Below are 25,415 nucleotides of genomic sequence, written 5' to 3'. Positions count from 1 at the left end.
TTTTCCAACTTCGTTCTATTCCCAGAGATCAAAGAGCATTTGACACTGCTGTGTGGAAGGAAAGTGATGTGTGTGGGCAGGGAACCATTGAAGGACTGTTCTTTGAAGAGTCATGTGGCCGTTTGGGTAATTTAGAAGCATCACTCTTGTTTCAGAGTGGAGTCTGGATTGCTTATGTTCAGGACTAAAGGGGGACCATTTAGGAGATTCTTAAAATTATCTGGCCAGGAGTTGATAGGGGTTGAGCTAGGTGAGTGGCAGTGAAGATAGATGGGATGAAGAGAAAACAGTGTGAGCAGTGTTTGGTGCTTGGGTAAATGACTGTGTTGTGGGAAGATGAGGGAGAAGGAAGGCTTCTGGTCATGGGAAGTGCGTAGATCCTGACTCTCTTTACTAAGGAATGGGAGGAAAGCAGAGTTGGGGATGGTGTGGGAGTGATGTGAGCAACAGAATTGTTCGTCGTGTTACCGTGGGAAAGGGCGGCTCCAGTGGATCACGGGAATGCCTGTGCATGGTCTTTTGCAGGTCTTTCTGCTTCGGAAGGCCTGGCTGAGATGTGGTGGTTTCAGCAAGGCCTTAGTTTCCTGCCTTCGGCCACCGTCCTTTGGACCGCTGCTGCTTTCGCCTTTTCGTACATTACTGCTGTAACGCTCCATCACGTGGACCCCGCCTTGCCTTATATCAGGTGGGTGAAATGTATTCTTATTGGGAGATCCTTATTGTGTGTCTCATTCTAAATCTAACATAGATCCCCGTATTTAATGTCAGTGTTTGAAAACTGAGATTTTACATGGACATTCTAAAAATAAACAGAATTTTGAAAGGAGCTTATAAACTGTGCACTTTCTAGAATATAGCATAGATTTGAAAACTTATTTGGGCTATAGCCCCATTTTACCTAATTAAAAAAAATTACTCAGTACCCCCTAACAATTAAAAACATGTTCTCTAGTGAGGATAAAGTATAGGTAGCTAGCTGCTTTTGTTGCCCCACTGGATCACTCCAGCACCACCCCCAGGGGGCAGTATCACCCACCTTGGGAAACACTGCAATAGAACAATAGCGCACTGGTGGTGCAGTGGTTAAACATTGGGCTGTGATCCACAGGGTAGGCAGTTCAAAACCACCAGTAGCTTTGCAGGGCAAAGACTGGGCTTTCTACTCCTGTAAAAAGTTAGTCTCAGAATCAGCATTGACTCAATGACAGTGAGTGAGTAATAAAGTATATAATAGAAAAATATGGAGGCAGAGGATTCAGTTAAGGAATTGTGACACCTTAGTGGTTGATCCTCCAAGTAAATATTTGAAGTTTTCTTAGAAGCTAGAGTTGATATTATTTTTCCCTGAAAATTAAAAAATTTGCAAACACACTCAAAATATTAAGAGATACTGGTAATGATAAACATTTATTGCTCTATTTACTACATGCCAAATAATACTCATGCATTCTGCATGCCTTCAGTAATTAGACTGTACAACTATTTGAGGTCAGAACTGTTATCTCCATTTGAATAAGGAGGAAATGAAGTCCAGGGAGGTCAGTTACTCAAGAGCAAACAACTTGTAAAAATGTTTAAGCCAAGTTTCCAAATGATCATTTCCTGTACAGTCGATACCCACTCCTGGTGAACCCCTGTGGGTCACAGCAAAACTGGGCGGCCGGGGTTTTAGGGGCTTCGATTTCAGTAGCCACGATAAGTTGATTGTAGAGACTGTCTTCTTGTTATATCTTGTCTGGCCTAGATCGTTCTTCTACATCAGGCATTCAAAGTTTATCAGTAACATATTTAAAATTTCAAAACTAATGATGTGAGTATGGCTGCTGGATATGTGCTGTCCATAACTCCCTTTCTCTTCAGTTAAAAAAGCCAAGGAAACAAGAAAGTGCACATTTTAGCAGGATATTTATAAAAGCAAAAGTGAAAGTCCTTACCCACCCCATCCAGTCCTTGCTGCCCAGAAATGAGTCATGGTTCGGTCAGTTTCCTTCCCAGAATTTGGTTTGGTTTGTCATCTCATATTTTACCCAGACTCTTTCTCTCTCCCCAACCTTTCCCTTTCCTTTCTCTCCCTCTTCCTCTTCACCTATAACTTTTTTGGGGGATCTTTAGTTTCCATTTCAAAAGGTAATATAATATTGATAGATGGTTTTTTTCCCCCCGTTACAAACTGCTGTGATAAAGATACCGTGACATAGTTGACACACTTTTAACCTCTATATGAAGTAAGTTCCTAGAAATAGGATTGTTGGGTAGGTAATGAAACATTTTTTTGTGGGGGGGCACTGCCAATTATCCCATTGAACTGGGTGCATCCATTTCAAGTCTCACAGAGATTATGAAAAAGCCCCGATCATTATGAATGGCTTCAGCCATTACTAATGTTTTAACTTATTTGTTTGTTTGTTTTATTAATCATTTTGTTGGATGTTCTTCCAGATCTTATAACAATCCATAATTCAACGGTATCAAGCACACTTGTACATATGTTGCCATCATCATTTCCAAAACATTTTCGTTCTACTTGAGCCCTTGGTATCAGCTCCTCTTTTTTGCCCCTCCCTAGCCCCCCCACCCCCTTGTGAATTCCTTGATCAATTATGTATTGTTATTTTGTATCTTACACTGTCTGTTATCTTCCTTCACCCACTTTTCTATTATTCATCATCTTGGGTTGGGGATGTTATATAGCCAACCTTGTGATTGGTGCCCCATTTCTCCCTCTTCCCCCACACCATCCTCCCTGTACCCTCATGGTGTCCCTACTCCCAGTATTCCTGAGGGGTTGATCTGTCCTGGATTCCGTGTGTCGAGAGCTCTGATCTGTACCAGTGTACGTGCTCTGGTCTAGCTGGATGTGTAAGGTAGCACTGTGTAAGGAAGCATTAAAGAACTAGAGGAATGTAATGTGTATTGTCGGTGCTATACTACAAAAGTTCAAAGAATTACCTGGAAAGAGGAGGTTCAGAAAATATAGTCTTTATACTACAATTATTAATTATGATTAAGCAATACCAGTGTTCTAAATGATTTTCAATGTTATAAATGATTTCACCTAGGCAATGGTTAAGTTCCAAAAAAGAGACAGTACTCAGTTGCTTTTAAAAAATATTTTATCGATAAGATAAAAATCATAATTTATAAATTATTAAGGGTTCATGAGGGAGCGGGGAGCAGGGAGAGAGGGGAAGGGAAAAAAGGAAAATGAGCTGATTCCAGGAGCCCAAGCAGAAGGCGAATTTTGAGAATGATGAGGGCAATGGATGTATAAGGATGCTTTACTCAACTGATGTATGTATGGATTGTGATAAGAATTGTGTGAGCCCCAATAAAATGACTTAAAAAATATCTTATTGTGTTTATAAAAAGTGAAAGTCCACACAGCAAATTCATATCTCATTCAACAGTTCACTTACAAATTGTTCTGTGATGTTTGCAATCTGCCGCCACCCCCCCCCACACACACACATACACACACACAATGTCCCTAGTATGTCGGCCCTCACTGTCTCCACCTTGCCTGCTCCCTTTGTATCCATCCTGTTTTTTTATTTCCCCCTGTCTTCTCATCTTTGCTTTGGGGTAAGTGTTGACAGTAAATCTAGTCTCCTGTGGGTGATTCTTCAAAGGAGCACATTCGTCACCGATTTTACTGTTTATTTTATAGGTCAGTCTGTAATTTGACTGAAAGGTGAGATGACACCCAGGAATGGCTTCAAATCCGCTGAAAGGCTATCCTGTGGCAACAGTCTCAGGGAATCTTCCAGTTTTTATCAGTCCAGTAAATCTGATCTTTTTTATTAATTTGAATTTCTTCTACATTTTTTCCCCATTCCAATGGGAATGTCCTGTTGTGTCCCTGGTCAGAACCAGCAGTACAGATGAGCACCATCTAGTGTCTAGGTTGTGGCTTACCAGATGTTCTTTGTCTCGATGTTTTGTCGCTGCTGCTGTTATTCTTTTAAGGAGAAGAGAGTAAGGTTTGTATCATTTGAAGTCTCCCATACCTGCTCACCCTAAACCCCACTGAGGGGGAACTTAAGGATCAAATTGGAAGGGGCCTTTTGTGTTTTCCTTGCTGTCATCAACTCTGTATTCAACAGTTTAAACCACTAACCTCCTGAATTCTATTCCAATTTGTTTTCCCTTTAATGGATCTCATCCTCCCTTTTACCCAAATTGTTATCTGTCAACTTTGAGTCTGTTCCTTCATTTTCTCACTTTTTGCCTCCCTCCCTGGGGAACCTCCAAATTCAATTCCCTTTGGTGTGCAAGTCTTGGTCTTGTGTTTAATACTGATAATGGTCTCGTGCAAGACTTACCCTTTTGTGATTTGCTAAGTTCACTCAGCATATTGTTCTCCAGGCCCATCGTGTCATGAGTTGGTTCTTAATCCCATCATTAATTTGTAGTGATGCACAGCATGCCATTATGTGCTTGTACCAGTTTCTTTATCCAGTCTACTACTGATGCGCATTGGAACTGTTTCCTTCCTCTCGCTTTTGTGAGCAGTGCTGCGGTGAACAGAGGCGTGCGTGTGTCTATTCATGTTATGGCTCCTACTTCTTCAGGGTATATTCCAGTGGACATATTGCTGGCTCAGGTAGAATTTCTGCTCCTAGTTGTTTGAGGTAGTGCCATATTGCTTTCCCACAATGGCGATCCATATTTACAGACCCACCCGTCATGTATGAGAGTTCCAATCTCATTAGTTGTTTTTTGATTTTTTGAATTGGGCTATCATTGTTTGCGTAAGGCAGTGGTTCTCAACCTGGGGGTCGTGACCCGTTGGGAGTTCCAACAACCCTTTCGCAGGGTTGCCTGAATCATAGCAGTAGCAAAATGACAGTGATGAGGTAGCAATGAAAATGATTTTATGGTTGGGGATCACCACAACATGAGGAGCTGTAGTAAAGGGTCGTGGCATTAGGAAGGCTGAGAACCACTGGTGTAAGGTGATATCTAATAATTTTATTAATTTAGATTTCCTGGGTGACTAATGACCATGAGCACTTCTTTATGTGTTTGTTAGCTATTTGGATGTCACTCTTGGTGAAATGACCATTCATGTCCGATACTCAATTGGATTGTTTATTTTCTTATTGAGGTATTTCAACTTTCTGTAGGTATTATAAATTAGTTCCTTGTCTGCTCTGTTGTTGCTAAAGATTTTTCCTAGTCTGTGGTTTCTCTTTTTACTCTTTGGTTGAAGTCATTTGATGCACACGTCTTATTGTAAGTAGGTGCCAGTCATCTGTTTTGCTTTCCTTCGTTACGTTTGTGCACGCCTGCAGCAGGGCCCTTAAGTTGTACCTGTTTTCTCATCGAAGATCTTTATAACTCTCAAGTTAAAGTACATTGAGGTATTTGATCTGCCTTGACTTCATTTTTTAACATAGACCGAGGTATGAATCCGGTTTAATTCTTCTGAAGATGCAGATTCATTTGGCTAGCTCCATTTGTTAAAGAGATTACGTCTGTCCTGTTGACCGTGTTTTGCCCCATGATCAAAGATTAGTTGTCAGTATGTAGAAGCGGCAACTTCACCTTTCTCCCAACAGAGCTGCTAGTAAGTTTGAACTACTGACCTTGCAATAGCAGCCCAATGCCTAGGTCACACCACCACCAGGGCTCCTTTATAAATGTACGCATATGTGCATACAATATGCTTCGTTTGTTGTTTTTATAGCTTCTTCATTTTTTAACTTTCTGAAAAACAATCTTCAAGCACACCTAATAGTAAACTTATAAAGGATAATAAACCAAAACTATATATTAAGGTCTGAGTATTACCATTTATATTTGCTTCTATACTGGTATAGCACAATTTTGGAACACTTTGGGAAGATTTTTAAAACCTTAAGATGCTCAAAATTTAATGTCCTGATTCTAGGAATAATTTGGTAAGTAATCACTATTTGCAACTCTGCTAAAGAAATAAGGGCCCCGTCTATTCTTTAGTAACGCTCAAGAAAATATACATATTTAAGATTCATGAAGGTTCCTCAGTATTTTTTCCTCTTTTTAGACCGTGATTGTTTCCTGTTTAGAGAGCTGATAATAATTTGCTTAAAATGAGTTGGGGTCTTTGTTTCAGAATTTCAGCTCTCTGTTGGTATTGCATGTGATTTTCTGATAGCACCCCAGACACTACCTTTTCTTCCCAATCCTGTGTCTTTTTATTTTTCTGCTAATGAGGTTAGTATTATTACCCAGCAGTCTTTCTCCTAACAATCTAATATCTTTAAACTCCATGAAAGTAATTTTTATTTTTATTAAACTCATTTCCTTTATCTGGAAGATCATGAACTTGAGTGAGGTAATCTCCAGGGCTCTTTGGAAGTGGCTTGACCCTGTCCTATACAAAAGGTTTCATTGTTAATGTTCAAGAGACAGGACCATATATAAATTTCACTTCAAAGGCAATTTCACTACAAGTGGGCACCCCAGCAAGGTATGTGACTATTAACTGGGATGTGAACATTTACTCATATTTAGTATATGGAATGGTATTATAATAAAGACATGCTGTTGTGTTGTAAAGTTAGATGCTCAGACATTTTTCCTGATGGTACATGACCGAAACGGTGTGGTGCTGAAGAAATCACGGGTGTTTGTTTCATTGCTGTTCAGTTTATGCCTTTCTGTTTCATGGACAAAAGAAGGGACACCCTGAACCAACCATCTAGAAATGTGTTTTTGCATATTGGCGGGGGTAATTCAAAGTAGGAACATCATTTAGAGTACAACTATTAAAATTATGGATTTTTTTCTGATTATAAGAATAATTTTTAAAAAATAAAAATTTTTCTTTAAAAATAATTCATATGTCTTATTGCCAGTTTGGAAGGCAGAAGAAAAAGGAAACGCCTCTTCTCCCGCTCCTTGAAGAAAAAGAGTAACAAAATCATTTATATCTGAAAGATAGGTTATTCTCCCATACCAATATATTATTTTTGTGTTTGGTTTTCCATTTCCATTAAATAGATTTTTTACAATTATTTGGATTTAGAATTTATTTTATTATGGGGGGGGGCAATCCCCAAACATCTGGAATTTTAGAGTGGAAAGACCAGTCCTTAAAATTTGTGTCTGATAATTCCCTCTTTTCTAAAATGCCTAACCCATATAGTCATCAAATCTGATAGGTTCTTTAGCAGATCTGGCTCTCCATTTTTTTGTTTGTTTCTGTTACATTGCATTCCTTGAGATCCTCGTTATTTCTTTTCTGTCATGGAGTAAGCTGAGGGAAGGGAAAGCAGCTGGCATTTAATGGCAGGCTCTCAGGTGCTCGTGACTATGTTAAAGACGGTTTGTTGTTGCCACATTTCATCTCCGCAGTTTGGTGGCCTGATTAGCTGGGATATAATGAACACCTTATTTAGCAGCCTTAGGGAGAAAAAGCAAAAGCATTGTGCTCAGAGTCTTCCAGTTAACAGACTAACGTTGAATCTGAGCCTGCATATTCCATCTCATCCTCAAAGATGAGTGAGCACATGGACACCAGGGGGCGTCAAGAAGGTATTAGAAAAATGGAATTTTTCCATGAAAATTTTGAAGCCTCCTTTTGTATTGTGGTAAGTGGTTTGAATGGAAGTATGGACAGAATGCTGTAGGGATCGCTAATCGGTCGTTGAATAAAAGTAAATCTCAGGCAGTCGATAGCAGGTATAAAAGGTAGCGTTGTGGAATGTTTTAGTGAAACATAGTAAGTCAGTAACATCTTAACAAGCCAAGTATAGCTGTATTGTTTGATCCGTGGACTTTGCTTTCTATTGTATAAAAAAGAAATCATCTTGAGCGATGTTGAGAAGAAGATGAAGGAGACCAATCTTTGTCTTGTTTTCTTCGTGAAATGATCTAAGACTGATGAAAGAGAGTTTGAAGTTATCCCTTTACTTCTGATTCCTTAGAAGAAGTACGTATGTAAATCTTACATGAGAAATCTGTATTTCTTTTTCTCTTTTTTTCTTTCAGTGACACTGGCACACTAGCTCCAGAAAAATGCTTATTTGGGGCAATGTTAAATGTCACAGCAGTTTTATGTAAGTAATGATTGCGACTTTAAGGATTCAAAGTAATAGCTAAATTGTTGCTTTCCTTTTTAACGAGTTCCGGGCTATTCCTTTTACTTTCTAATTGTACTTCAGGAAATGCCATCATTAAATTATTGATCACAGATGCACTACTTTAAAAATAAAAAAAGCAATTTCTAGAAATCAAATGGTGGTAGTATGCCCTTTAAAAATGCCCAAAGGACTGCCAAGCTGTTAATCCAAACAGAAGATGTCAAGTGCAGGCATGTCTTGTTTCACTGTGCTGTGCTTAATTGCCCTTCACAGCTACTGTGTTCTTTGATCTTCAACTCCAATTCAACTTAAGCAAGCCTATTGGCATTATTTTTCTGTGTCACATTTTGATAATTCTCACAATACTTCAAACTTGTTTATAATGTTATTGCACACTTAGTAGAATAAAATATAATGAAAACATAACTTTATATGCACAGGGGAACCAAAAAATTGTGTGACTACCTTTATGGTGTTAGCTGTCTGATTGTAGTAGTGTGAAACCCAGCCCGCAGTGTCTCCAGGATATGCCTCTCTAAACAAATATTCCTCAAGGCCTTAAGTCAGCTTCTTATACAGCCAGTAGGGGAAAAGAGGTGTAGATGCGACTGACCACAACTAACTCGAACTACATTCTGTTAGGGTAAACAATTTAGAAGTTTGGCAATAGATGTTTAGATTTCTGAGTAATACGCTAGCTTCAAAGGCATGGAGTTCCTTTTAATTCCTGTGTAGTCTTTATCTTTTGAATTTTTCATTACTGCTTTATTAGAATGTTCATCCCGTTATGCACTGGGGTCCGAAGCAGATGTAAGCAAAATGGTTGCAGAACTTTTGTGTTAAAGTCAGCTGTCCATAAACATGACTGGGACACAGTAAAGCCCGTCTTGGTACTTTTTCTGCACTCAGGAGCTCTTGGGCAATATTTCCACATTGGAAAGTTCACTTTGGCCCGTACTTGACTTGTAAGAGAGTAAAATAAAAAAATAAAACCCACTGCCAATGAGTTGAGTCTGTCTCTGGGACAGAATCGAACTAGCCGTGTGGCTTTCCGAGCCAGCCTTCCTTTCTTCCATCGAGCATCCGATGGGTTTGAACCGCCGTCCTTGCAATTAGCAGCCCAACACTCAGGTGGGCTTCTCCCCCAGCCCCTGTGTAAATGAATACTGTTTCTGATAGAGCCAAGTTGTAGTAAATTTGAATAAGAATCATCGGAGAGGGTGATAAGTAATTTTTTGAGGTATATATAGTTTTTACCTATGACCTTTTTATCCCTATTCTATAACTACGTAATTAACTTTTTAGTTTGATGCTAATCATCGACACAGTGGTTCACAACCTTCTTAATGCCACGACTCTTTAGTACAGTTCCTCATGTGGTGGTCCCCCCCACCCCTGACCATAAAATTATTTTCGTTGCTACTTCATAACTGTAGTTTTGCTACTGTTATGAATCGGGTGACCCCTGTGAAAGGGTCATTCGACCTCCAAAGGGGTCGAGACCCACTGGTTGAAAACTGCTGATCTACAGGCATTCCTTGCAGATATTGTGGGTTTGGCTCCAGACCACCACAGTAAAAGCAAGTGGCGAGAGAAAGGAAGTCACACAGGTGGTTTAGTTTCCCAGTGCGTGTGAAGTTGTGTATGTGTATCTGCAAAGTTTAAGCAAACAGAGCACAAAAAGATATGCCCGGAAAATATTTTGCATTTTGCATAGCATATTTTACCAGAGATTTTAGAAAACAAAACTTATCTCTTGAATTTTATCTTGAATGTTAAAATGACTCATATTGCTTGCTTAGGCACGCAGTGATATCAATAGATACATGTGCACCCGTAAACGTTCTTTAAAACCCAACCCTATTTTTCCTTCTTCTCTGAGATTGATAGGAAAAGCCGAAACTTGTGACTTTTGTGAACCCTTTACTGGCAACTTTTTCCTGATTTGTTTGTTGTTTATTGTTGTTTTGGTCTCTTCCAGGTGCTGCTACCATTTATGTTCGTTATAAGCAAGTTCATGCTCTGAATCCTGACGAGAACCGCGTCATCAGATTGAACAAGGCTGGTCTTGTCCTGGGATTCCTGAGTTGCTTAGGACTTTGTGTTGTGGCAAACTTTCAGGTGTGTTTTAGCCCAGGCAGAGAGATTTTCCTGAAGTATATACATATAGTAAAGGAGCCCTGGTGGCACTTTCAGTTAAGCGCTAGACGGCTTCCTGCAGTGTTGGCCGTTCAAACCCACCAGCCACTCAGCTGAACGATGAGGCTCTCTGTTCCCAGAACAGATTTACAGCCTCAGCAGCACTGGAGAGGGTCACTGTGAGTCATAATCGAATCAGTAGCAGTGAGTTGGTTTGGGGCTTGGGTGTAACTATGTTAAACATAGGAACTGGAAACAGTCTGTTCCCATGCTGCTGATGTTTCTTGCCTTTAATGAAATAGGATCCACAACCTTTAAATTACTAACCTCTTAAAAATAACATTCACTATTAGAAAAAAAAGTTCTCATTAATAATCTTCTAAACAATTAATCAATCTTCCTTGTTTGTAGACGCCAAAGGACAATTTTTATTCAATTCTTTATTACAACTTCATTGGGGATTACAGCAGCACCAAACTGGAAATATTGATAGAGATTTTAAGTGACATAATTTTAGATTTAACCATTTTTTCCTTTTTCTTAAATGTGCTTAACCAGTTATTCACACTCCCTTAGCCATTTGATGTACCTGCTTAGATCACCGCCATTTATTACCTGCATTCTTAAGTTCCCAGCCCCATATACTCATATGAGGGTGTAACGGTATAGCCTGAAACTCCTCTCCCTTTTGTCAAATCATTTTGACATTAAATTAGTAGTCAACCCCCAAGTTGGGTAAAATCGAGGGGAGCCATACCCTACCTCAGGTGGAGCGTTGTCAGAGAGAAAACGTAAGTATTTTCCACGAAGCGGAGCACGAGGCAAGTGCTCAGCCTATATCCTGGGGATGGAACCTGGGTGACTTGGAGAGAGAGACAGGCCGCTCGAGCTCCAGCTGACGTGTTTCTCTGCGTTCCCATGCTCCTCTCATGACAGTCTTTCAGACGCTTGCTGGTATTTGGTGCTTTTTGATTAATCTCTCAGGATCATTTATAGTTTCAGTGTAGACATTAATGACCTCTCTAGACATCTGGTAGCATTCAACATACAAATATATCCAGACTGATAATATACTCACTACAGAACACATATGAGAGGCTTCCAAAAATCCACAGAAAAGTGGAATTAAAAGATCGTGGAATGGCACATAACCACACCACCCTCCCCCCACCCAAGGGGAAGAACAATAAACCAGAGGGGAAGGGAGACAGTGATCGGTGTAAAGATTTGAAAATAATTAACAATCAACAATCTATCAAGGGGCCTTGAGGCTTGAAGGGAGAGGAGGGAGGGAAAAAGGAGCTGATCTCAAGGGCTCAATGGAAAGTAAATGTCTAGAAAAGAACAATGGAACATATGTATGAATATGTCGGATACAATTGTATCGATTGTAACAAGAATTGTAAGAGCCCCCAATAAAATGATTTTTTAAAAATTTAAAAGAAAATTTTTTAAAAAGAAAAGATCATGGAACTTTTAAAGCTACTTCATGTATCTGCTCCTCTCTAAAGGATATTTTCATTGGGCCCTCATTTGTCACAGCTTGCTTAGTAATTGTTCACACTAGTTTTCTCTGTAAATTACTCCACACCAGGCCCCTTACCATTGAGTTAATTCTGATTCCTGATGACCCTGTGTAGGTTTTAGAGCCTCCATAGGTTTTGTAATCTTTATGGAAGCAGTTTCCATTTTCTCCAAAAAATAAAGTCCACGTAGATATTAATTAGGGTAAAGCTGGTAGCTGTAACGAAGTTCCAAGTGTCATTTGCGTAACACCGGTGTTTCTAGCATCAGTCTGTCGGTGCTTCGGGGGGCTGATGGTGTTCTTCCCGCATGATTTAAGGTCCAGGTTCTTTCCATCCTTCTACTCTCAGAAAGAGTTACACTCTCGGAAACTCCCCGGGGCAGTTCTACCCTGTCCTGTAGGGTTGCTATGAGTTGGCATCTATTCAATGGCGGTGAGTTCTGTTTCGGTTTGCCTAATCAGTTTCTAAATTAAAAAATAGGTTCTTAAATCCTGTAGTCCTTTCATCCAGTTTACATTATCATCATTTTTTGTGGTACAAATGACCCCCAAAGTGACTCACATTTTTCATACTACCAAAGCCAAGCAAAACCAAAAGCCACTGTTGGTTCAGTTCCAACGCAGACCTTCCTGCACAGAGTAGAACTCTTGCATGGGGACTCCGAGGCGGGAAGCTGTACAGAAACAGAGGGCACGTGCCTCCTTAGGAGTGCCTGATGGGTTTGAACTGCCCGCCTGTCAATCAGCAGCTGAGCACTTAAACCACTGCGCTACCAAGCTGCTCTTTCCATACTACCATTAATAACTAACTGTTCATTGTTTACATATCCCAGGAAATTTCCATCCTTATAAAAGTTCTTGGTAGCACTTACCCAGGTTGCCTTCTACTTTTATGTCACTCAGCTCCTATTGATAATCATTTCTCCCCTTGCTTGTTTTATTGTCAGCTTTCATTCTCATTCACCAGGAGCCCCATTGCCTATATTTTGAATTATATTTCCTTTTCTTTATTAATTGCATCTGTCAGTAAAGTTTTGGAACATCCGCTTCAGCTAAAGCAGACCCTGGAGCATTACCCAAATCGTTCTTGTCTTCTTCTTGCACCCTCTCCTGTAGAGTCAAACTTCTGTTGATTCATACAGAATGAATCGTGAACAAACCCGGGCTATAAATATGCAGTTGTTTTAAAGCTGGACTTGGAAGAGAGGCTACCACTGTTTTATATAGAGTAAGACTTCACTGATTTTACCTCTTGAATACTTCTTGATTGTATCTGCTTCGCTCTGTTTTCTTGCCCACTTCACTCTTCACTGTCTCAAACAGTTGAGTTTTCATACTTTCACCTCTGTATTACCGCCAGAACCTCCTGTGTTTCCTCTGCAATCCTTCATGACCTCCATCTAGTCATTTCTTCCCATTTCAGCCAAAGCGATTGTTGTGGAAATGCCTACGCATCTCGTGTCCTGCACCCCTGTTTCTACAGGTCCTACAGGTTCTACATGTCCAGCGTTACAGGAGAAGGTGCAGTCAAGAGAGAAAAAATTATCTGATGAATGACCAAGCTGTTTCATTAGCTCAGTGGTTGTGGATGAGCTGGCTGTTTTGCCTCTTTCTACACCATTTCTCTTCCTGTGACTCTGTTTCACATACACAGCCATTTGGTGTTTATTTCTTTCTTAAATGTGATAAGTAAGTTTAACTCCCATTTCATATGCTGTCTCTTTTTGGATATGCCACAACCCATAATGGGGGAAGAAATACTTTTTGTATCTAATGATACTAGTAAAACTGGATACCCATATGCATAAAAATCAGTCAAGATCCACATCTCACCCCATGTATAAAAACAAGCTCAAAATGGATCAAAGACCTAAAAATGTTTAAGCTAAAACTATGAAGTTCCTAGAAAATAACGTAGGATCAAAACTAGGTAACCGCATTTTGGGCATCAGTACTCAAACTAGACTAAAAATGCATGAACAGCAAAAGGTAAAGTAAGTAACTGGACCCTCCTGAACATTAAGCACTTACACTTACTTAACAATTTGACCAAGAGAGCGGAAAGGAAACCTATTGTTAGGTGCCTTCAAGTCGGCTCTGACCCATAGCAATCCTTTGCGCAGCGAGGAAAGCCCTGCCTGGCTCTGTGTCATACTCGTCATCGATGCTGTGCTTGACTCATGTGTTGGGGGCCTCCTTTTTTGCTCACCTTCTACTTCACCAAGCACAGAACTGGTCCCTCTGGGTAACCTCCAGAGTATGTGGGACAAAGTTCCACCATCCGCAGCAATAGTGTTTAAAAATTAGCATTAATTATAAAAGAAAACCAGCCCCAGTGACATAGGAGGTTATACATTTAACCACTGGCCACTCCACGGAAGGAAAATGAAGCGTTCTACTCCCATAAAGCATCGCAGTGTCAGAAATCCACAGGAACATTTCTGCCCAACCCTGTAGGGTCACTGTGAGTCAGATTCAACTTGGTGGCAGTGAGTTTTAAGTTTCAATCATGAAAGGAGGGAACCAAGCCCTAGCCTCGGTCTTGTTATCTTAGTCGTTGAGAATCCTTTAAGGGAGATTTAGTACCTTTTCAAGTAAGTGAAAGACAGTGAGTGACCTAACAACAGAAACCGTTGTAGAAGTTTTAGATAACTTGTCACTTATCCGCAGAGGCTGTTTTTAATACTCAAAAGCAAAATATAAATGAATATGGTAAGAGCAAAGTACATGTGAAAACATTTTCATTTATGGCCAACCCTTATTGTATAATTTATTAAATATCAAATTCGAACCAGAAGGGGCAATGTTTTAATTTTTTTTTAATTTTAACAATTTATTAGGGGCTCATACAATTCTTATCACAGTTCATACATATACATACATCAGTTGTATAAAGCACATCTGTACAGTCTTTGCCCTAATCATTTTTTCTCTTTTCTTTTTTTACATTTTATTAGGGACTCATACAACTCTTATCACCATCCATACATATACATACATCAATTGTATAAAGCACATCCATACATTCCCTGCCCCAATCATTCTCAAGGCATTTGCTCTCCACTTAAGCCCATTGCATCAGGTCCTCTTTTTTTTTCCCCTCCCTCCCCTTTCCCCCCTCCCTCATGTGCCCTTGGTAATTTATACCTCGTTATTTTGTCATATCTTGCCCTATCCGGAGTCTCCCTTCCCCCCTTCTCTGCCGTCCTCTCCCAGGGAGGAGGTCACATGTGGATCCTTGTAATCAGTTCCCCCTTTCCAACCCACTCACCCTCCACTCTCCCAGCATTGTCTCTCACACCCTTGGTCCTGAAGGTATCATCCACCCTGGATTCCCTGTACCTCCAGCCCTCCTATGTACCAGTGTACAGCCTCTGCCCTATCCAGCCCTGCAAGGTAGAATTTGGATCATGGTAGTTGGGGGGAGGAAGCATCCAGGATCTGGGGGAAAGCTGTGTTCTTCATAGGTACTACCTCGCACCCTAATTAACCCATCTCCTCTCCTAAACGCCTCTATGAGGGGATCTCCATTGGCCAACACTTGGGCCTTGGGTCTCCACTCTGCACTTCCCCCTTCATTTAATATGGTATATACATATACACATATATACACATACATACACACACTTATATCGTTGTTGTTTTGTTTTTTTTTTTGCATGATGCCTTATACCTGGTCCCTTGGCACCTCGTGATCGCACTGGCCGGTGTGCTTCTTCCATGTGGGCTTTTTTGCTTCTGAGCTAGATGGCCGCTTGTTCACCTTCAAGCCTTTAAGACCCCAGACACTATCTCTTTTGATAGCCGGGCACCATCAGCTTTCTTCACCACATTTACTTATGCACGCATTTGTCTTCAGCGATCCTATCATGGAGGTGTGCAGTCAATGATATGATTTTTTGTTCTTTGATGCCTGGTAACTGATCCCTTTGGGACCACTCGATCACACAGTTTTCTTGCATATAGTTTACATAGCATACAATTCAATAGTTCAGTCATGTCGAGGAGAATTATATAAGCATTACTACATCAATTGTAGAGCATCCCCCCTGATTTAACCATAGCTAAATCACCTTTAAAATCAGTTGCACAATCCCAATCCATTCTAGTGCTCCCTTCCTCCTCCTGTTTTAATTTCTTCAGGCCTTCAGTGCTGTACATTTGTATTATAACTCCCTACCCCAGCATTCTCAACCATGCCGATCCTCTGACCCTGAGTTATTTACTCTCTATAGCTTTTAGCACCATCTAGCATACTATGTAATTTAATTTTACATCATTTTGTAGTTCTCACTAGAAGGAATTTTAAGCGGGCCAAGTTTTTGTCAGTTTTGTTCACTGATGTGTCCAAGGACATAGAATGGTTTCTGGTACAATATAAACCAAACCAAATCCATTGCCATCTAGTGGATGTCTACTTTTTTATTTTAATCTGCTTGTTTATCTTATTTTTTAAAAACACTTTATTAAGGGCTCATACAACTCTCATCACAATCCGTACATATACATACATCAGTTGTATAAAGCACATCCGTACATTCTTTGCCCTAATCATTTTCAAAGCACTTGCTCTCCACTTAAGCCCTTTGCTTCAGGTCCTCTTTTTTTTTCTCCCTCCCTTCCCGCTCCCCTCTCCCTCATGAGCCCTTGATAATTTATAGATTATTATTTTGTCATATCTTGCCCTATCCGGCGTGTCCCTTTACCCCCTTCTCTGTTGTCTGTCCCCCAGGTAGGAGGTCACATGTAGATCCTTGTAATCGGTTCCCCCTTTTCAACACATTTGCCCTCTACCCTCCCAGTATCGCCCCTCACACCTCTGGTCCTGAAGGTATCATCCACCCTGGATTCCCTGTGCCTCCAGCTCCTTTATGCACCAGTGTACAACCTCTGCTCTTTCCAGTCTTGCAAGGTAGAATTCGGATCATAGTAGTTGGTGGGGAGGAAGCATCCAGGATCTGAAGGAAAGCTATATTCTTCATCAGTACTATATCGCACCCTGACTGACTCATCTCCTCCCCTAGACCCCTCTGTGAGGGGATCTCCAGTGGATGTCTACTTTTATAGAGATACTGTTGTAGGGCTGAAAATCTTTATGCCAGTCGACAACTCCCATTTTGTTCCTGAAGAGTAGCAGGTGGGTTTGAACTGCTGACCTTGCAGTTTATAGTACAACACTTGCCTGGCAGCGCCAGCGCCACTAGAGCTCCTTGATCACAGTAAAGCCAAATGATTTCCTATGCTACGATCGGAAACATGATAGCACCTACCAGTGTATTCCTCGAATTAGGTAGTATGTGTATTGGGCACCTATTATGTGTTGGTAGACTTACCGTTAGTGTCCTGAGAGGAAATTATTTCAGGGAGTGAATAGCAGAGAGTGTCGCATCGCAGAGACTCTCTACTTGTGCTTCTCGGGGCTGTGATGCTAATGTGTTCTGAGTTTTACTTATCTATTCTTTTTATCTTTCAGAAAACAACCCTTTTCGTTGTACATGTCAGTGGAGCCATACTCACCTTTGGGCTGGGCTCCTTGTATATGTTTGTCCAGACTATCCTTTCCTACCAAATGCAGCCGAGGATTCATGGCAAACAAGTGTTCTGGATCAGACTACTGCTGGTTGCCTGGTGTGTCTTCAGCGCATGTAGCAGTATCCTTTGCTATAAAAAGTGGCGCTGCACGTGGCGGGAATGGAAAACAAACTAAAGTAAGCATTCTTGCAGTTAGTCACGAAAGGACAAGTAGTGTTTGAGATCACGAGTCTGAAAAATTCTACAAAGCTCTTCACACTTAAAGAAATGTTCCTGATGGTTAGTGGAAGGGGAAAGGGGAGTAAAATGCGGGCTGAACTAGTGTGCACGTGTTACCTGCGGTGTAGGTGAAGGCAGTGTGCTGTAAGAAGAGAGTGAAAATGATGGAGGCAGGGGAAACGCTTGAGAGGCGTGCAGGTGTCGAAGGTAACGGGCAAATCCTGTGCTATACACAACTCCACGGTTGTGGATTCTCGGAGTAGGTCAGCGGTTCTCAAGCTGTGGGTCACGAACGACCCCTTTGGAGGGTTGAACGACCCTTTCACGGGGGTCGCCTGATTCAAAACAGTAGCAAAATGACAGTTATGAAGTAGCAACGAAAATGATTTTATGGTTGGGGGTTGCCACAGCATGAGGAACTGTATTAAAGGGTCGTTGAGAACCAATGGAGTAGATGCTTAGACATGGAAGACCCAAGAATTATTATATAAAAATATATATATTAGAGGGTATTTGTACATGTGTATTTACCATTCCTTCAAATGTACTCATGAACATGGTAGCCGATGTCCAGGAACAAAGTTAGGGAAACTTCTTTGACATCACCAAAAACCTTGAGGGAACGGGCTACTGTGTCAGGGAGGTCAACACCATGGTCTTGGAGGACAAGATTGGTTTACATAGTCCACAAAGATAATATTCTCCATCTTACTGCGGTAGGTAAGGACTGAGGCCTTAAGAACTCATGAGCAGATGTATCAAGTGTAACTATTTACCTCTCAGTTTGAAGGAAAGAAGAGCGACAGACCAATGGAAACACTTGGTCAGTGGCCTAACAGAGCATGTGAACATGGGATTCCATGACTCAGACCAAAAGAACTAGATGGTGCCAGGTTTCCCCTACCAGTTTCTCTGAAACTGATCACATTAGAAAGCCCTGGATAGGCTCCGCTTCCTTGTCACCTCTGTTGCCGAGGCCAAAATGACAACAAAATTCACCACCTTCTTCAAGAATGCCTGGGCAAAGGAGCCGGCTCTGGTCGTGTCCTTCACCGCCGTGGGCCTCGCTATAATTCTGCCCCCATTAAGCCCCAACAGCAAGTACTCCAGCATGATCAACAAGGCCACCCCCTACAGGCACCCAGTGCCCCTCCAAGTTAATGGGAACATGTCCAACATGCCAGCCACCTGCAGGGCTCCAGCCTAGAGTGGTGGATGGAACTGTGAACCCTGCTGGTGACAATAATGACTAGGCCGCCCAATAAAAACCTGGAAACCAGGGGGGTAAACCAAGTCCTGGGTAGAGAGGAGGATGGGGGGGGGATTCAGAATCATCAGAGAGCCCAGACTTACACATAGCTTTTAGTTACACCCTTCAGGTCTGGAAATGAACTCTGGTCCCATGATCAATTTTTGGCCAAACAGAGATCTATAAGTTTAGCAATCAGCCATTTGAGATCAAAAGGACAGTATTTACCCAAGAACAAAGTTCAGAAGAGTTACAAAAGGAGGAAGAGTGGGAACAAAAAATAAGGTAACTGAGATTCTTGGGTTCGTAATCCTAAATTAAATGATTTGTAACAGAATTCCAGTTGTGCATTAGCCTTTAGTAACTAACCCAGTAATTCAGTAATACTCAGCTTTGCATAGCAATGTTCTAGAAATATTTATGGAAATGAAGAATGACTTAATGCCCTGATGGAGAACAATTATCTGCCAGAGCTTATGATAGAATTTCTTATTTACTGAACAAGGAGGAGGGAGTTGACTGTAAGAATTATTTTGTAGTGATCTTCTGGGTATATTTTTAATTTCATAAACTACTTGTAATATGTATTTTAGAAAATTGATTTGGATCTTCATAATGTATGAGTAATCCTTACAGATCTTTCATGTTTTTTTTCTCTTTGAATCTAATTGAAATTTACAAATCTTCTCTGAGATTTTTTTTTTCCTTGACATTTCTTTATAGTGCTAACTTGCTCAGCACTTTTGTACAGTGGCAATTTTGGCCCTGATGTAGTACAGAAACTCCACTGGAACCCTGAAGACAAAGTAAGAACTTAGAGGTTATGTTAAAGATGAATATTTCTATGGGTTTTGATGTTTGTTAGTTTGTTTTTTTTAATTTCAACATTGAAGTTTTTTAGTAAAATTTCAGTCATGTATTGGGATGATTTCCTAGACGATAGTGCTTGCGTATGTTCTCTTGTTAACTATAATCAGTAGATATTTTCAAGGCATAAAACAGAATTGTGAGGACCAAGAATTTTCTCAGGACTGACATCCCTAAATGTAGATATGATATATAATATACCCAGTTGAGAAATTTCATTATCAGAATACTCATTTTCTGTGTTGAAAATATGTGTTCTATATTTTGTTAACCAGAAGTTTATTAACAAATTTGGGTTAGTAATGGAGAGAGTATCTTTGATCTGGGGAAAAAGGAGGAGAGACAGATAGTAAAATGAGTCCCTTTGTTTTCACTAATCAATGAATGACATTCATTTTTTTTTTTTACAAAAGGAAAAATATTTTATTTTTTAATTTACATTTTTATTGGGATATGCTTCACATATCATATCATATCATTTGTTCATTCAGTTATATGAGGAGGATTTGTGCAGTCATCACCAGGATCAATCTGAAAACATTTTCTCCTGTACTCCTTGTCTAGTTACCCATTTCCCCCAACCTCCCCTATCATGTCCCGAGGCAATTCTCCATCCAGTTACTGTCTCTATAGATCTACCTGTCCTGGGTTTCATACACACACAAAACTCATACGAAATGCAAAGAAACAAAAAACTCAACAAAAATGACTAGACAAAGCATAGACAAGACCTCATTCAGAAAGAAAGCGTAATATATTAAAAACTGGAACAACTTTTAGAAGGGTCAATAGGGCCATCAAGTGGTATTGCACTTTAACATAACTATGATTGCCAAAGTTGACCTTTGTCTGATGGAAGGCTGCTCACCTCCCTGGACGGTGATCAGAAGGGATTCATCAGGGGCTTCATTCAGATGGGGACCCTGCAAATAAGTTTGGGGCTTCTGCCAGCGAGCCTTCTGCGAACCAAGTGTTCACAATTTAAACTCTGATATCATTCCCTCTTTCGGATTTGGATTTTTGTTATGCATAATCCTTAGGTCACACAGGCTGATGTGCTTCTTCCACATGGGCGTGGTTGATGCCTTATTTGGATGGCTGCTTGTTGAAGACAAGCCTTTAAGACCCCAGGCACTATTCTTTCTGATTACTGGGCATTATCTGATTTCTTCACACTTTGTTCTAGTACCCATATCTTCAGTGACATCTTCATGAAAGCAAGCATTGAGCAGGACCATGTCATAAATGCTAATTGCCCGTAGATTTGGGGCTAGAATTAAGCATGAGCCCCAAATCAATTCATATATCAATGGTTTATGTTCTGATTGACTTTAGAGATAGTCATTACCATTTTATGATAGAGAACATTATAAATTATCCCCTTGGGGCGTAAAGTAATTCTGTTGATCTCACTCATACTCACTGCTTTCGAGTCAATGCTGACTCATAGCGACCCTATAGGACCAAGTAGAACTGCCCCTGTGGGTTTCTGAGACTAGAGTAGAAAGCCCATCTTTCTCCCATGGAGCAGCTGCTGGTTTCAAACTGCTGACCATATGGATTGCAGCCCCATGCATAACCATTGCACCACCAAGTCTCCTACCCTCTAAGCAAACGTGGCACATTTGACAAAACTGAGTCACATTGATACAATACTATTCACCCAGCCACAGACTTTATTTGGATTCCTCAGCATTTTTCATAATACCTTTTGCTCTGTTACAATAGAAAATCCAAGAAGCCAGTTGCATTTAGTCATCCATCATGTCTCTTTAATCTCCTCCAATCTATGATAGTGTCATTAATTTTGCCATTGGCAAAGAATTTAAAACTCTATTGAGAAGGGGACATTATGCCTGTATAGGCTGGTTTCTGACCACAATACATGAATTGTTTACTTATTCAGAATAAACTCTTCAGTGACTAGAAACGATTTACCCAAACAGCAAGGGTTGGTGATAGGGGGAATCAATGGCACTCACTCTCATAGGCCAAAGCATGTTTATCAGACTAATACATGTCATAAGGAGGCAAGGAAGGTTTTAAAATAGTAAATATATGACAGTCCTGGACCACCATTCATTGGATACCCTCAAAGCAATAGATTCCATCCAAAGTTCACCAACCAATTCCATAATCTTTGGATATCAGTCACTTGCTTATTGTCATACTAGGGTGTTTCAACCTTAAATCCGAGTGTGTTGGTTCTTTAAATCTTCTCCAGGTAAAATCTTCTTCAGGTAAAAGCCATATACTTAGTGGAGTTTCCCATTGAATCCTGCTGGTGTGGCCTGTGAAGGCTGCTGTGCTCCTGCAAGATCAAAGACTGTAGTCCCTGCAATCGATAGGACCTGACCCGGGTCACCAAAGGCTGGATAGAAACTAGGTCAAAGTGTCCAATTAGGAACACAGTATTGGGTGTGTTCCCCTCTACCTAAATAATGTTGAGCATTATTTTCTGTTGGGAGGCAGTCTATTTCAGATCATCTCTTAAGAAACAGCTCTAAGTAGGACATCTTTGTTAGGATAAATGATGGAATAAGGTAGTATATTCTTTTCATTTTAAATCCTTATTTATTTACTATTTTAAAAAGAGCAGTGGCTACATTTATCATGAGCCTCATTTACCTGTTACTGGCATCATATAACACTGGATCTGGGAAGGCAATACCTCCTTGATTAGAGAGTAGTATGTCTCCTGTCATTTACTCTAGATTAGGAGCATCAACCTGGTGGCCTGTCGGCCGCAGAGGTAATTTTTTGTGGTCCACAATACTCTGAAATAAAATGAAAATAGAAAAAAAAAGCACTTAGGGGAGATCGAGGCAATGCCATACACACAATTCCCTCATTAACCCGTAACTACTGAAGATGAGTAAAATCAAAGTTGCTAATTTCTCAAACTCATCTGGCCTACTACCCCTTCCTCCAGAAAACAAACAAACTCAGCACACCTTCCTCCCTGAGCAATTAAAAACGTGGCCACTGTAGCCTGTTCTCTAGGATAAAGTAGAGATGTCTGCTTTTGCAGCCCCCTGGACCCTTTCAGCGTCCCCCAGTGGGCAATACCATCCCCTTTGGGAAACACTGCTCTAGATGAAACCACAACATAGCTAATATCACTTGGGACTTTCTTGGCTTCCTTTCTTTTCTTGAGATATAATGAATAAATAACAAGGTTGACTTTTTGGAGACAGAGCAATGTATAAGAATTTTGAGTGTTTTTATTTGAGAGAAATTGAAGATAACTTGAATGAAATTTCACAGAACTTTTCCTTCCCTCTGCTCCCCCCTCTCCCCATCTCGCAAAGGGTTATGTGCTTCACTTGATCACTACTGCAGCAGAATGGTCCATGTCACTTTCCTTCTTTGGATTTTTCCTGACTTACATTCGTGATTTTCAGGTAAGAAAACACAGATTGATGCTGTCAAAGCTCTGTAAGGTGGAGCAAGAGAACATTCCTTAAGCCAACCCTTTCAAAAAGTAATTTTGTATAAAATGTGGCATCGTGAGCGGTGACTCCAGGTGTTATGTCTGGTTTTGAGAGAAGTCATGTGTTGCTGGCAAGTTCAGGCATGAAAACAGGCTTGTAAAACAGTTAGAAGAAATCCACATTTTTTTAAACCAACTCAGCTCTGTTTATAAAAGCTATTCTCAATTTTGTTATTTGCTGATTGCTACTGAAAACCAAAGGGGAAAGAGAAACTTTGTGAATCCAAAAAAACTTGTGTTCCAGATCCCTTGTTCCTAGAGAGGATACCTTTGACAATGGCTCTCTCACCAGTGTTTCCTTTAGAATTGACTCATATATCTAATTACGAGAGATGGCATGTAGAAAACAGTGAAGATGTGTTCTCAAGGAGCAAGTCTCTATATCTAATTTTCTTTTCTTTTCCAGAAAATTTCTTTGCGGGTGGAAGTCAGTTTACAAGGACTAACTCTCTACGACACTGCTCCTTGTTCAGCTAACAATGAGAGAACACATCTACTTTCCAGAGACTTATGATGAAATGGGAGAAACCTTCTGTGATGATTATGATTCTCAGGGATTGAGAAACATTCACAAATGCTACTCAGTCTGCTCTGCAATTTTCAACTAAGTAATCATGGCGTATGGCGATATTTATAAATACAAATAATCAGGAAACATGAAAATAAGTCATTTGATACCTTATTTTTAAGGATAGCTTCAAGAAGACGGTTTAAAGCATTTATTCCTGTGTGTGTTTTTTATCCAAGAAAATAAAACCAAAGGACCACTGCACTAGCTTTTCTACTTTATTCAACAGAAACAAGCAGAAACACACCACACAGTCTGCGGCGCTCCGCATTCCGCCCTCGGTAATCCTTCTAAAGCAGGTTTGCTCGCAGCATGCTCACAAGAGACATTGTCCAGGATGGCACGTAAGCAGTAACTCTAAAATTCCTTTTGAGTTGGGTTCGGAAGCAGTTATGTCATATTACCTATATTTCCTTAGCACCACAGTCTGGAACTGTGGATTTGAAAACTTCTTTAGTATAAAAATAGTGAATGTGGCATCTCTGAGTTCTTTTAACACCAAAAGTCCTAAAATCCATGCTTTACAGTTGGTTTTCTATTTTTGTTCTGGTATCCCTCCATAAAGAGGAGCAAGCCTAAAGTTATGGGAGCTTGTTCTTAGGATTTTTCCAAGAGATTCTAACTGCTGTGTGGTTTTTGGTAAGAGATTGTAATCACCAATAGAGGAGATACAGCTCATAGGTAAGAGGCTTCTTCCAATCCCAGTGTACTAGAAACAAGGTTTTGTATTCTTGAACAAGAGTGAGAAGTTTGTGAGTAACAGCAGATAGCTCAATGTCAAACAAAAACCAGCCCAACATACATCCCATTTTAAAATTGCTTCTTAAATTTTCATTTACTGCAAAGTGTAGTTTCTTGTAAAGGTAGACTTAAACAGGCCAATTATGAATCTAATTTTTTAAAAAGGGAATTAACCTCAAATCTCCCTTACAAATCGGATTAGACCAGAGCACAACCCAGGGAATCCAGGATTGATAAACCTCTCAGGGCCAACAAGGAGAGTAGAGATACCAGGAGGATTAGGGGAGGTTGTGGGGAGAAAGGGGGACTCGATCACAAGGATCAACTAGAACCTCCTCCCAGGGGGATGAATAACAGAAAAGTGGGGGGGGGGTGACAGAGGACGATGTAAGATATGGAAAAATAATCTGTAGCTTATCAAGGGTTCATGAGGGAGGGAAGGGAAGAAATGGGGAGCGGAAATCGGACTCAAGTGGGAAGAAAATGCTTTGAAAATGATGATGGTGGCATATGTGCAAATGTGCTTGACACACTGGAGGAATGTATGGATTGTGATCAGAGATGTAAGAGCCCCTAATAAAAGTATTAAAAAGTAATAAAATAATAATTTAAAAAATTTTAAGAAAGGAATTGATTTTTGTAGGCTTTAAATTATAAAGAACAAAATCTGCACTTGAGAAACATTTTCGGACACCTATCTGCCAACACGATTTTCTCTTCTGTTCTCTGGTCAGAAGTGGCTAGATAATTCCTATGCTGACCATTGTCTGCGCAAGCAGAGTTCTGTACAGATCCCCTAATCAGATTAAAAGAATGAAACGCTCATTTAGAAGGGTGCCTACTGCCATAATTGGCTTCAAAATAATTTTTCACAAATATTAACAGGGCTTATCTGTGTAGAAAAGCTGGATCCAGGCCCAAAAGAAACTGTGGTGAGCACAACTTTAAAGTGTAAGGGAATAATTTAAGGGAAATGTTTATTTGATGGAATCTAAGTTCTCAGTTTTGAATAA

General features: G+C 40.3%; 1 protein-coding gene across 1 annotated transcript in view; it reads left to right on the top strand.

Moving 5' to 3' along the window:
- The window catches only part of DRAM2 (DNA damage regulated autophagy modulator 2), a 34,191-nt gene extending 9,487 nt beyond the window's left edge, over nt 1-24,704 (top strand). The window contains exons 3-9 of the mRNA XM_075559311.1: nt 526-685; nt 7,978-8,045; nt 10,051-10,190; nt 17,207-17,384; nt 19,457-19,539; nt 22,912-23,004; nt 23,500-24,704. Of these exons, the coding sequence (XP_075415426.1) occupies nt 555-685; nt 7,978-8,045; nt 10,051-10,190; nt 17,207-17,384; nt 19,457-19,539; nt 22,912-23,004; nt 23,500-23,607 (801 nt within the window). The 5' untranslated portion in view covers nt 526-554 and the 3' untranslated portion in view covers nt 23,608-24,704. The remainder of the gene's footprint in view (nt 1-525; nt 686-7,977; nt 8,046-10,050; nt 10,191-17,206; nt 17,385-19,456; nt 19,540-22,911; nt 23,005-23,499) is intronic.
- The last annotated feature ends 711 nt before the right edge of the window (nt 24,705-25,415 follow it).

This window comes from Tenrec ecaudatus, chromosome 1 (assembly GCF_050624435.1).
Source record: "Tenrec ecaudatus isolate mTenEca1 chromosome 1, mTenEca1.hap1, whole genome shotgun sequence".
Taxonomy (NCBI): domain Eukaryota; kingdom Metazoa; phylum Chordata; class Mammalia; order Afrosoricida; family Tenrecidae; genus Tenrec; species Tenrec ecaudatus.
The sequence above is the reverse complement of the archived record's forward strand: the minus strand, read 5'-3'. Positions and strand labels throughout refer to the sequence as shown.